Genomic DNA, 13,349 nt, shown 5'->3' on the forward strand with positions numbered 1-13,349 from the left:
AAGGTAGCCAAATGTTAGAAAACTGCTTGGAAAATAAAAGTTAATTTTCCTTTAAGATTACTTGATATGTCTATCCTATCTTCCCTAATTTTTAATGCGAGTTTTCACCGAGAGTTTTTGATAAATAAAAGTTCGTCATATTCATGAAAGCATAACGATCTCTTTATCAATAGATGACCTGCCAAGAAGCTGGTACTAATGAAAGGCATCACCTAAACAAGTCCATAGACTTGATTATCTCGACCAATCACATTATGGCGTTGAAGACAATGCAATGATAGACGAATGGGACGATGAAAGGAAAATGTCGGAGTTTTCCTAATCCAGGAACAAAAAGCTCTATCGAGAAAAACATTAGTCTGGAATTTCTTCAGAAAGTCAGCGATAAGACTGATCTGATCTAATCGATTTCCCGTGAGAAAAATAAGTTGCGTCATTTTTTAACCAGACTAAAATTGGCCTTTCAATAGGAGTTTTGATTGATCTTTCAATCTGTGATTTTGTTAAAAAGACTCAGGAGGAGAAAGAATAATACTGATATACGATTAGGACTTGTGCTATTGGTCGATTATTACTATAACTCGAAGTTGCACTGAGCTAGCTTTGCTCAGCAAGGAGAGATTACAACATGGTTTCTACTTGGTCCACCGACATAAGATGGTCTAAGCTTCGTCAGTTTGAGTACGGAGAACCAAACAACCATCTTGGAGAACTTAAAAAATCTTTAAGCACCGCTAGCGACGAAAGCGACGACGAATGGTTGGCTCAGCTCGAGAGAGACTACGCCACAGCGAAGCGAAAACATCGAGCTTATTGGACTTCTTTGGAGAGAGCATTGGCACTTGCGGTCATTATCTTTATTATTATTACCATTTCTTTAGCATTTGTACTAATATTTAAACAGTATAATGTGGCCGTGGTATTCGGTGGCAGTGGATACAGAACGGAAATCTGTGAAACACCAGGGTGTGTAGCTGCGACATACAGTATTTTAAATCATCTTGACAAGAATGTTGATCCGTGTGACGACTTTTACAACTTTGCTTGCGGAAACTGGTTCAAGAGCAGTTTTATTCCGGTCGGACACTCAAAATGGACAGCTTTTCATCGGGTTTCGGACAACAATTTGATAATACTGAAGAAACTTCTTGAGAACAAACAACTCAGCTTAAATGGAAGTTCTACGGTTTTGACGAAAGTGCAAGATTATTTTGCAGCTTGCATGAATAAATCTGTGCTTGAAAAGAGAGGCGCAGACCCTGTCAAGAAACTTATTCACTTTGTAGGTTCCTGGACGATAACCAACGCCTCAGAGGTTGGACCCTGGTCACCAGAGTCGTGGAATTTCGAACAAGCCCTAAGTAGAATTCACAGATTGAAGAGTATGCCTTTGTTTTATATGTTTGTATCGGCTGATGACCGGAATTCGAGCCAAAACATCATACAGGTATGAAATAGTGAACGTTTATACTTCTATAGACAAGATTTTCCATTAATGACTTCGCGTCTTCATGTCTTTCATGCTGTGGTCTCGGCTAATAATTAAGTTATTTCACGTAGGATAGTTATTGATGAAAACCGAATTGCTCTACGAAAATCAATCCTTTTGGACTCGACTGACCCAAAATGGATTCTCGCGACTGCGGTGCTAATGTGCAGATCTCACGGTTTTACCTGCTGTTGCCTCACATGCGATAAGATTGCAGTGAAAATAAAGTTTAACGAGGACAACTTATTTGGCTTAGTGAAACACAGAATACCCATTCTGTCGCAGGAATAGCTCCTCTAGCACATCTTACCTTTCCATTATGTTGGGGTGGAGAAGTCAACTTTTAACTCAAACTTTTTCTACGCCTCCTTAGGTTCAGCAAGCTGGCATAACACTATCAGACAGAGATTACTACTTCAGGAATGAATCAGATAAGGTAAATGTAACTTACTTTTTTGATATAGGAAACGGATTGTTTACTACAAGGAAATTAATGTATCTGAGCAAACGTTTAGCAGTCGAATATATTGTAAACTTATTTATTCGGAAATAAGGAAGAGAATCCGTTGCCCGAGTTATGAGGACCTATGAGGGAACACCATCTAACAACCGGAATAATAACGAGGATCAAAACGAACCAATAGCAGCGTACCAACGTGCTACAAATACCGACACGTACTCAATTTGACCTCATCGCCTGATGAAGACAAGCAGTATTGCAGTCGAAACGTCGCAATCAACATCAAAAAGTGACTCTATCGTGAGACAAACGAACAAAGTTCATATCCTATCTTACACCACGATAAAAAAAAACGCATATTTTATTACAATATCATTTTCGTTATCCTGTACAGTTAATACCTAGTACAGAACTCTGTTGTCCGAGCCGTCAACATGAGTCTCGACTTCGATTTCATGTTCGGAACAAAACCTATGAAACATGCAGCGAACAGTAGAGAGATTAATTATGTTGATGAAACCGCTTTTCACGTGAGAAAAGAAATAGTTTTTCACTTTGAGATTCCACTAAGTGGACGTGTGTGAAAACAGACTCCTTTCGCGAGCTGAAGCTAGAAATAACCTTAATGGAATCGACATGTGTAAGCTAAATATTTGATCGTCTTTCTCATTACCCCACTTTTCTGTTGATGCTAACAATGCTAATTATTATTATTAACTCTTTTCACCCTAACATTCAGTGTTCGTTGATTTCTCTACATTTCCTGTGATAATGACAAGGGAATTTGTTTAAAAATCAGGAGTTTCTTAAATTGGTAATAATTTCTTTTATTCTCATGATCCTTAAATTTGATTTTTTGATAACTTAAAGAAGAAATCTGAAGTCAGTCACTCTTAGGGTTTAGAGGGTTAACGAAATTGAATGAACTTGGTGTCAGTACGCTTTTTAGCCTATAAGTATGGGTAATAACATGAATTCGAGTGCAATTTGGTGTTAATAAGCACACGTAAATTTTTCAAAGACAAAAAAAATTGCAGGCTAAGCCCATAGGGCAAGAGCAATTTGTAGTCTTTGAAAAGTTTTACAAGTGCTTATCTCACCAAATTGCAAGAGATATCATATTATCACTTAATTGTTAATAATGTACATGAAAAAACATTACAGAAAGTCTAGACAGACAGAATTTTGAAAGCGTGCGCGCGCGCTATTTGTAATTTGCACTTGTGTTATAACTTTGCACTCGTGTTCCATGAGAATGCACTCATTTTTCAGCCAATCAGAAGCGCGTAATTTTTTCATGTACATTATTAGAGAAGTAATTGCCTGTTTCCACCTGGTGATTATGTAGGTTGTGCAGGCGTACAAAGACTTCATGGTTAAGGTGGGTTCACTCTTGGGAGGTGAAATTAATAGCACACGGCATCAGATGGAGGAGGTGTTTCAGCTTGAAAAGAAACTGGCCGAGATTTACGAACCAAAAGATCGACTGAGAAACATGGAGCAAATTTACCACAAAATGACGGTAGCTGAACTTCAGCAGCTTGCACCCGCGGTAAGAAAACAAGTTCAGATCCTCCGACTGCAAAATAATGAACCTTTTTATTCCCGTAAATAATTAAAGTTTAAGTAATCGTTGCTTAATCCATGTAATATCTAGCAGACTTTATGACAATCAGTTCAGCGAGTGGGCATTATATGTGACCAAGAGATCAGTTTATAATCTCATTGAATAATAACAAACCCTTAGTAATTAAATATCAGCTGGATGGGAGAATTTCTTATAAGATGTTGGCCTGGAATTAAAGGGTTAAAATAACGTTAGGGAGATAAATGAAAGCAAAGAACAGTACTTGGATGAGGTGGGAGGGTATGATTGCACGGTATAGAGATTGGTTTAGTTCCTTTTTCTGCTTCCTTCTTGTCTAAAACTTTGAATTTGAATTTGATGATCAGCAACGCGGTTATAGGGAAAATGGGAAGCAAAGAGAGGAGATTTACGCTTCTTGTCAATTTCAATCCCGTTAGTGGTCATATGGCTCAGTTGCTAAATCTGATTTAAGAGTTCCTGATGGGCTCTTACAACCCCACCTGTGATTCCGTCGTTAGCGAAGTTACTGCCGGCGCGGATCGCGATTTTTAAACAGTATACAGCTTATCTTTATCGAAACAACAGATAAAATGGATAGTTAAAAAAAAAAAAAAAACTACGCTAGTTTGAGATGAATCAGTGATAAGTTATTTTTTTCCATGATCTTCAGATTTCTTGGTTGGATTACATGAATGCGATGTTTAGCAGCCCGGTCACGCATCAGGAGCATGTGGTGGTTTATACTCCAGAATACTTGAAAAATATGTCGAATCTTGTCATCAGAACAGATCGAAGGTAATGATGGTAAATACCAGAACAAAAATTGCATCTAGTCTATGTCAACCAAAGCGGGGAAAGGGCTTGCCGAGAAAGCTACTCTGCACTCTATTGTTGATCTGGTCACACGAAATTATATATAAATCTCCTATGTGCGTTAAATTCACAGGATCTTAGCAAATTACATGGTTTGGCATCTCATCAAGCCCCTGATCGGGGAATTGTCCAAACCGTTCCGTGATGCTTCGCTGGAATTGTTAAAAGTTGAGAAAGGAGTGGAGACTGGGGCTCCGCCCTGGAAGAGCTGTGTTACTAAGACTAACTCGGTCATGGGGTTTGCCACAGGATACTTGTACATTAAGGAAAGATCAGGAAAAAATGCTAAAAAACAGGTAGAGAATAGATTTAATTTCTTAACATTTAGATTCATCTGTGCAACGTCGGAAAATTTCGTGCTTACTAACAAAGTTTTTTTCTTCCCATCCTCTGCCATTTTTACCCATTTAGAACGTAGAGCAATTCTCAATTTGGTATCAAAACTAACTCGCGATTGCATTGATTCTAGTCTTCTTCGCTTTATGACTGGTCTAGAAAACGCGTGCCACCCTCACGGACGAGCAGTCAGATGTAAAACTAAAAGCAACTGCAACTTAAATTGGTCATTCGCGTTTTCCATGCTTCAACAGCGCTTAACTCATTTGCTTGTTGTTACTGAGCTATCATGGGCTTATTGTTATTTTTTTCCCTTGTTTGACATGGCTCTTGTGATTATCTCGGGTTTTTTTTCCGGAACACTCAATCAAAAGGGGATAGCTCAAGTCGAAGACGGGGTATCGTGAACAGTGTGCATCGTTTTAAACAGTTATAGAAATTCTTAGCAGTAAGATGCAGATACGACGGAATTTTTTATTTCCTCGTTTTGTCTTAAATAGGCGGAGGAAATGATAGCTGAGATCAAGGGAGCTTTTAAAGCAAATTTACCCCATGTGAGGTGGATGGACGAAGAAACGAGAGAGAAGGCTTTAAATAAGGTAAAGTTGGACATGACAGAGTTCAAGAGACTACGAGTTTAATGTTCGAGGAATATTAATTTCAGTTGATTTGTATTCCCTAAACTTTAATTTGTATTCACGTGTTTAAAAAGCTTTAAAAAAGTTGTTGCCTAAATTTTATGAAGCACAAAAACCTCTGATAAACGTTTTATCGAATAAATTATTAAGACACTCGCTTAACAGATTGTCTCGGAGAATCAGATACCCAATCCATACGCGTCATTTTCCTACGAGTTGCCTATCCTGGCTGATGATATGGAGCAACATTCTAATGAAGTGTCCGAAGTAATCCCAAATTGTGTTGGTTTTACTTTAATTTGTTCTTTAATTGGTCAAGAAAACTCGCGCCACTCTCTCAACCAATAAGATGCAAAACTAAAACCAATCGCGACTTGGGCAGCCGCGTTTTCCCGCGCTTTAGCCAGTTTGGTTTTCTTTTTACTTTGAGTTCTCATTAGCTCATGGAAGTATTTCCTTCTGACGGGCTGTTTTGATTTCATGTATTTTGATTTTTGTTTTATTACACTTAGTTGAAAAGCTTTCTAGTGATACTGTGTTTACTTCTTTTTCAGATTACGGCTACTTTCGACATGATTGGCTACCCAAAGTGGATAGAAGATCCAGAAAAACTCGACGAATACTACGAAAATGTAAGTTTTGATATTGAAAGCGTGTAAAAGGAAGCTTGCGTGATCGAGGGGTAGTAGGTTTGGCTGCATTTGAGATGGGAATCGATCATAATAACTGCTGATCAACTCAACTTTTGACAAAAATTTTTAAATGTGTTGTTTTTGTCAGCTCACAATAGGTCCCGAAAAAAGCTTCGAGAATTACTTAGAAGCCAGAAGATTTTTCCACAACAAGTCCATGAACAGACGAGGAAAGCCTGTCGACAGACGAGAGTTAGTACAAATATTTTTATTGTTCCAACTTTCATATCACGAGAGCGGTTTTTAGCAGTGTCGAAAAAGTGAAACCAAAGTATCACGGAACAGATAGTGAGTAGCGTGCCCATCAGATTGTAACATTTTTGATAGAATACTAACTTGTAATATTATGGGTGTACATGTTATTGTTTTTGTCAGATGGCATATGACTCCTGCTGACGTCAACGCCTACTATAACTCGCCAAACAATTACATAGGTTAGAAATCTTAAAATTTACTCTTTGCCTTATAACGTTTCCCTCGTTTTAGCAAATGTTTTTATAATTTGGTCGTTAATAACTGGTTATGTAATTTTCCTTAACAGCATTCCCGTCAGGAATTCTTCAACCTCCTTTCTTTGATCCGCAATTTCCGCAGTAAGTTATGTAGATCTTATAACACAACATTTTGACTTTTAAACGAAATAGGATAATTGTCAGATAACCTTTCCTTTAGCTCGCATTCGAAGCCCTTTGCATGTCTCAGGCCATTGGCATTCATCTCCTCGTATGATCTCTGCCGTAGACCAAAGCGAAGGAGCGAAAATGAATTTAAAATTGGGTAGTCACCACTGGAAATTATTTCCTGATTTGTTTTTCTTTAAAAAGTTAAATATAAAATTTCTCACTGAATTTTTACCCAGCCCGTTCTTGCAGAAAAACGTGTTCTGAATCAATTTCAACCCCTTTGACCATGGGGGTAACTTTTAGTTCCACTAATTCTTTCCTATTTCAAGGAAGTTGTTTTATACATTAATTGGTGGGGTATAATCAGAAAGTGTTAACAGCCAACATTCTTTATTCCGGCGTAGGTCAATAAATTATGGCGCAGTCGGAGTGGTAATGGGACATGAGCTGACCCATGGATTTGACGATCGTGGTAAGTTTGTAACGATAACCAAACCAGTTATAAGGACACATTCAATAACACACTTAAACGAAGACTCAAAGATCTACAAAGGTCTAAAATACAAAGTGAATCGTAGCCCGCTCGCATCCTGACGCGATTTTTCAGACTGTTTTTTAGTCACTTTTTCAGTTCTCGTTTTCTCAGTGCCCTCCAAAACGATGATAAGATAGTAATAGAATTCATGTTACATAGCTTTTGTGGGTCGATGAAAATCAGCAGTGCTGTAAGAGCGTAGTTAAGAAAGAAGAGAGAGGAAGCAGGCATACCTTATTTTTCTCCGATGGTTTAGGGTAAAGATTTTTGCTAATATTCCCGCGCAAAACAGCGAAGAGAGGACAATAATTTCGTAATGACATCATGGTAACTTTCAACGATAAATAGCTGATAATGCAAATTAACCATCACTCTTTTTTTCTTTAAGTACGTAACGTTAGTTCGATTGTCTCTCGATTTAATCATATCGCAGGTCGAATGTTCGATGAACATGGTAACCTGGCCAGCTGGTGGAACAACCAATCAGTGAAAGCCTTTCAAGAACACGCCTCATGTATGGTGAATCAGTATGGCAACTTCACTGTTGCTGGAAAGAACGTAAGACTGTCATTTTTTTTCCTAAATTTTTCTCTGTTATGTAGGAAAGTGTATGAACATTTTAATAGATACTTGTATGTTGCACCTTAAAATCTAATTTATGACCTTATCCTTTTAACTTACTGCAGGTGAATGGGAAACAAACACTTGGCGAGAATATAGCAGACAACGGAGGGCTGAAGCTTGCCTACACTGTAAGTTTATTTCTTTTTATTTTCTTTGATGTTAGTTAAAGTGCAGCAGGTTACGTCTGAGCGTTATTTCATCAATAATGTTGCTTGGTCAAACACTGGAGAGTTTATCCGGAAAATGTTCAAAGTCGAGCTAGGTTCCATATGATGCTTCGAACCTTGACTGATTTAAATTTTGATGTCGAATTGTCTTTCAATTCTAAAAGCCACAAACAATGATTCAAACGAGGTCTTGCAGGTAGGGTAGTTAGGGTAGTGTAGCCTAAGCTTGCACAAAGAGCCTCCGTAAATATGCAAAGAAGTGTTTATGTTGCACAGTGGACGAAATACAAGGATTTGTATGGAAATAAACGGTCGCTCTCTCTCAACCTTCAAATCTGAACTAGTTCTGAATAAAAACAAACTTACCTCGCTTAAAATGGCTATTCCTTTGCATCATGTGAGTTTTCTGGGCTGATTTGGGGCCACTTCGCTCGGTTTTACTTCATCTGCTTTTTCCTCTATGCAAGGATTGGGTTGGGGTTCATACGTAAATGCAAAAGCTTCTTTTGCCGGAATATTCTTGTTACCTCACCTGTAGGCCTACCAGAACTGGGTCGCGAGAAACAGCAAAGAATTGAATCTACCTGGCTTGGATTTCACTTCGGAACAATTGTTTTTCCTCGGATTTGCTCAGGTAAATCAAAAGTGATTATCTGTGTGTTACATAAATTGGCCACCGTTATGAGTTTCAAAGGTGGCGTTTCTAACGTTAGCCCTTCGTCAGAGCGAATGACGAAAGGCTAACGAAGGGCCAACCTTAGCCAATTTACATTAGCAACTCAGTTGATAATACCAGTTTACCTTGTTATACTCTCCCACCGACACAGCACCACAGTTTCTTTAGAAATTTACCCCCTTTTTTAATTAAAGGCTAACTTTCGGTACGTCTTCATATCAGAACTTGTTATTTATGAAGACTTACTTTTAAATTGATTAACGGAGTAGAAGTCTCAATATTGCAGATTTTCGGCCACATCACAACCTCTAGTTATCGAGCTTTGGAAGTAATATTTTCACTGATGTTGAAGTAAACTTGGCAAATTTCGGGCTTGGCCATAAGTGACGATGTCACGGCGGACAAACTTCAAGCACGAACCAAAATGATAATTGTCATAATGACATAACGGCTATAATGAGTTGAACAACTCCAAATTTTGAGATTTATGAAAGCCATTTCTATGATTTATTCAGTAAAAGCGATCACCCTATGCTTCATACAGAATCGACTGTATGTCAAAATCTCAGATGTGCTTCACACATATGAATGTTTATATAAACTTTCCGTTTTAAATCTTCATTCCGGCCAGGTATGGTGTTCAGCAACTTCTGACGGGCGTGCCCAGCATGCTTTGCTAACTGATGTACACAGTCCTGAGAAAGTGAGGTGAGTTTAAAAGCAAATGGGTGTCCACGGCAATAAGTGTTTTACCTAAGAGAATTAATGAAATCCCTTAACGAAACAGCAATGCTTGAATTAAGACTTTTGTATTGATTATCACTTAATAGGAGCGTGATATCGGGGTCTTTTTGATGCTATGGTTTACATGAGAATCTTCCAGCGAGTAAGAGACGAGATATTAATAACGTGTGATTAAAAGAGAATCAGGTGGAAGGCCTACCACTGGAATGACCCTATTAATCTATTTATGCTTCCATCCCTCTTTGCTTATGTAACAGTGATACATGCAGTTGATTGCAATAAATATTGAGAATAATCTAACCATTGTGACCATACTTTGTAGGGTTCTCGCGGCAGTTTCCAACTCAAAGGAGTTTGCAGAGGCTTTTAATTGTCCCGTCAATAGTTCTATGAATCCGATGAACAAGTGTCATGTCTGGTGATGCTTTGAAATAAATGGCAATCAGTCTATGAAGTCAAAAGCACAACAATGCCCAATTTTCCTGGGAACTTCGATTCGCAGGCGCCGTAAGTCAAGGGTTCGACCAGTTCTTTGAGGAAGGACTTGTGGAAAATTAACAGGTTCTTGGTTCCTACTTTCAAACAAGTGTCGCGCTCATGGCAGTTCCGACCATTTTCCATGAGGCCACCGATTCTCTACATTCTAACCCCTCTTCGGAATCAGAGATGCCATTTCAACACTTGTTTTCAGACCCGGCCACTAGAATCAATCACCGGTTTCAGATCTGTCGAAGTCAAGAAAATTTTGCCTGAAACGTAGGTCTTGTTAATTTCTCACACTATTGACCGCAGCACATCCCTAGAAAGCTCATGTAGGAAAGAACCCCCCCCCTCAATGAGAACTACAGGTAAAACAAGCAAATTGCTTAAGGCGCGGGAAACGCCCGCAATCAACTCGTGTTTGTTTTAATTTCGCATCTGATTGGTTGAGAGAGTGGCGCCAGTTTTCTAGACCAATCACAGAACGAAGTAAAGTAAAAACAAAGCAACGTCTGATCACTTTCGATACTCATTTGATAAATTTGCATTTTAGACTACTAATTACAAAGTACACTTTGTGCAACGAGATTGCTATGGAGTCTGAAGTGTGTAGCACATTAAGTTTCCTGTAAAAGTTGATATTGCTCTAAAGTTGACAAATGTACTTTTGCTTGTTGTTTCGATTGCAAAATGTAAGGAAATCCAAATATGACAAACGGGCAATTCATTCAGTAACGACTCTTGAGGTTGAGGTTTTTCAGTTTGCCCGTGCGTAATTTATTTTATACTTAACAGAGCCGACAATATTTGCTGTATCACTGTTACAAAACATAGTTTGTAACACTAATCGTAATATAGAGATTTATATCAATACCAAAAAAGATTATCATTTAAATGCGTGCTATAATGTCGAATAAAATTTGCGTTTCATTTTGTATGTTATTTTATATGCTGCATAGAAGTTTGACCGTGGAAATTGGATCCGGCTTTTCTTACCAAATCACTCCTAGTATGTTTTATGCAAAATGTAAAATGTTGCAGTGCTGCTGATGGGATAAACTGGTAACAAAATAGGATCAAATTAAGGTACTGACAGACTCAAGGTCTTCACTCTAAAGTTAACCCTTTCAAGACATCTCAAAGCTCAGGGCTCCGCGAATGAAGTTCAATAAGTTTTATTTTTGAAGAGTCGTTTATCATCTTTAATGAGAGGACCGAAAACAATCCTATGAATGAAGAGGGGAAAGCAAACATAAGGCAAAGTGATAACCCATATTTGGCGAACGCCTTGTGTAAAAAGTGGATATGAAATATTGGTATTAACTTAGTGCAATAAGAATGTGTCAGTAGGAGGAAAAATCAGGTACGATACATATACAATGCACCCATTTTGTTTCCTAACAGTTTTCTGTACACGAACAAGTTGGCGGATGTAATCGCCAAAAGAAGGCCAAACAAAAATCTGTTCATCAGATGGCTTTCTATAAATGTTTTTATATATTTTTCAAAGAAACTGTCAAGTTGAGATAGTGATGGTAGCATTGTAACACCAGAGTGGCAATAACCACATTCTTCAATAAGCGAAACTCACCCTATCTGTTTCTAACCGTGAATCAAATTCTCTTTTGGTATTACATCAAGAGAGAACTTATACGAGAGGAGGATAGATCGCTGAAGATGTTTGCATAAGTAAACAATACACACTCCCTATATATTAGTTTGGGCACTGAATCGAAAGATTTAACGATTTACATAGATAAATGTCAGGTATGGAGTTTAACCACAATAATGAACGGTCAATAAAATTTACAAATGAGTTGGAGACGTTGGTAAGATATAAAAAACGCTTCTTAAATAAGGTTCGTGAGATCAGACTCAAAGAGTAACCAGAAATACTACGCCTTCTTGGCCGCCGGCTACAAAATTCGTTAGAGTTGCGAAAAAGCGACGTTAGTGAAAAAATAAAATCGAACTTAGTATTATGACATAATCGAAGAAAGTTTTTGTCCTCTCAAGAGGTTGGTTTCTGTGTAGCAAGATCGACTTCAAAAAAACTCCCGTCTCAGGAGGTTCTGTGGTTCTCACGGTCAGGTTTTTAAGCCTAAAAAAAGCTCCAAATTAAATGGCTGCTAAAGTAAAAGAAAAAGAGAGATGGGCACTGGGTGCGATATTTAACCCTCTGCCTTAAGAACATTACAGTGTTAACTTTTAAGATTATCCTGAGTATCACTATGAAAGAACGAGTTCTAGGAGTATTGCCACCTGTATTGAAACTGCTGTCAGTTAATAAAATTCATTTCCCTCGAGTAACAAAAAAAGGTTCCGTTTTTTAAACGTTTTTATGTTTGTTTTGTCTTTGGGCTGAAAGAATCACCTTGGCTTGGTCATTGCATACGATAATACCGCACGTCATCGAGATTTGATTGGTTGGAAGTAAATGACTTTGACTCATTTTTCGAATGGGTTTTGTTTGGTTTATTCTTAATTTTTTTAATATCAGATTTCCTGGTGTCTATTCTCCTAACTTTGGCACATTTTATCACCTCGCAATTGGACTCAATACTTTGGTTCAAGGATCTGCCTTAATTTTATCTTAGATCATGAATAATTCTAAGCAGATATCAGGTGTTGGCTTTGCACTGGTTTATTATTCGCCACAGCGGGTTCTTATTTACTGTTTTACTGTTGTTCTGTCATGTTTTATCTTTTTCTTGAGGTTCTGAACAATTATAATCTTATTTTAAACCGACGATACAGTTTTCGAACCTTCGAGAAGGGAAGATTTTCTAGTGCGTATGAATAAAACCGCCAATTTGATAGCCTCAGGCAAAATTTGATATGTTTGAATTAAATTTACTAATTCAGTTCACATTTGCTTTGGTGTGTTTCGTTTTTTTTCCTTCGATTCGGCAACGTTGATCTTTACTCCTCTTTCGATCAACGTTGCGTTGAATTACTTGTAGAAAATCAAAGTAACCACGTTGTTGCCCTCGATTTGATATAATATTCAACTTACGCCTATATCTACAAACCAATTCCCGAAGGGCTTGTGTAATCAGCACTTACAATAAAGCTTTTAGAAAACAGATGTTTGCAGCCTTTACCTTAACCAATAGCAAGACACACAAGAATGTAAGCGCTTTCTAATAAATCTTCAAAAGAAGTAAAATTATGGTTGATTCAAAAAATTTTACTTACGTTATTATTATTTATTGTTACGTTATTATGCCATGGTCTGTACCCATCTAGAAAATGAAGGTCAGATATTTCCCCTCCCGCTGAAAAAATTTCGCTCGAATACATTTTCATTTCAGTTCCGGAAGCGTTTCCAAATCGGCTTCACATATTTGATTCACTTATCAATTTTAATTTGACAGTTTTAAATTGCTGTTGGTTCGGAACGTTTCACAGGCCGCAATGTATA

The 13,349-nt window shown here is 37.8% G+C and overlaps 1 protein-coding gene across 1 annotated transcript; it reads left to right on the forward strand.

The window, feature by feature from the left end:
* The first annotated feature begins 305 nt into the window (after positions 1 to 305).
* LOC131775981 (endothelin-converting enzyme 1) lies at positions 306 to 10,818 on the forward strand. Its single transcript, XM_059092108.2, has 16 exons — positions 306 to 1,447; positions 1,863 to 1,925; positions 3,298 to 3,501; positions 4,208 to 4,332; positions 4,484 to 4,706; positions 5,247 to 5,345; positions 5,939 to 6,016; positions 6,165 to 6,268; positions 6,452 to 6,510; positions 6,618 to 6,669; positions 7,104 to 7,171; positions 7,668 to 7,792; positions 7,921 to 7,986; positions 8,564 to 8,659; positions 9,333 to 9,409; positions 9,768 to 10,818. Exons 1-16 carry the CDS (start codon positions 629 to 631, stop codon positions 9,865 to 9,867), a joined length of 2,358 nt encoding a protein of 785 aa, XP_058948091.1. The 5' UTR covers positions 306 to 628; the 3' UTR covers positions 9,868 to 10,818.
* Positions 10,819 to 13,349: the final 2,531 nt, after the last annotated feature.

Source organism: Pocillopora verrucosa, chromosome 1 (genome assembly GCF_036669915.1).
Source record: "Pocillopora verrucosa isolate sample1 chromosome 1, ASM3666991v2, whole genome shotgun sequence".
NCBI classification, from domain to species: Eukaryota; Metazoa; Cnidaria; class Anthozoa; order Scleractinia; family Pocilloporidae; genus Pocillopora; species Pocillopora verrucosa.

Excerpts from the sequence above, each read along its gene's own strand:
- LOC131775981 (XM_059092108.2), top strand. The coding sequence starts at position 629 with ATGGTTTCTACTTGGTCCACCGACATAAGATGGTCTAAGCTTCGTCAG. Across the intron at positions 5,346-5,938 it reads GAGAGAAGGCTTTAAATAAG|ATTACGGCTACTTTCGACAT; the intron begins GTAAAGTTGGAC and ends CTTCTTTTTCAG. Across the intron at positions 6,017-6,164 it reads TCGACGAATACTACGAAAAT|CTCACAATAGGTCCCGAAAA; the intron begins GTAAGTTTTGAT and ends TGTTTTTGTCAG.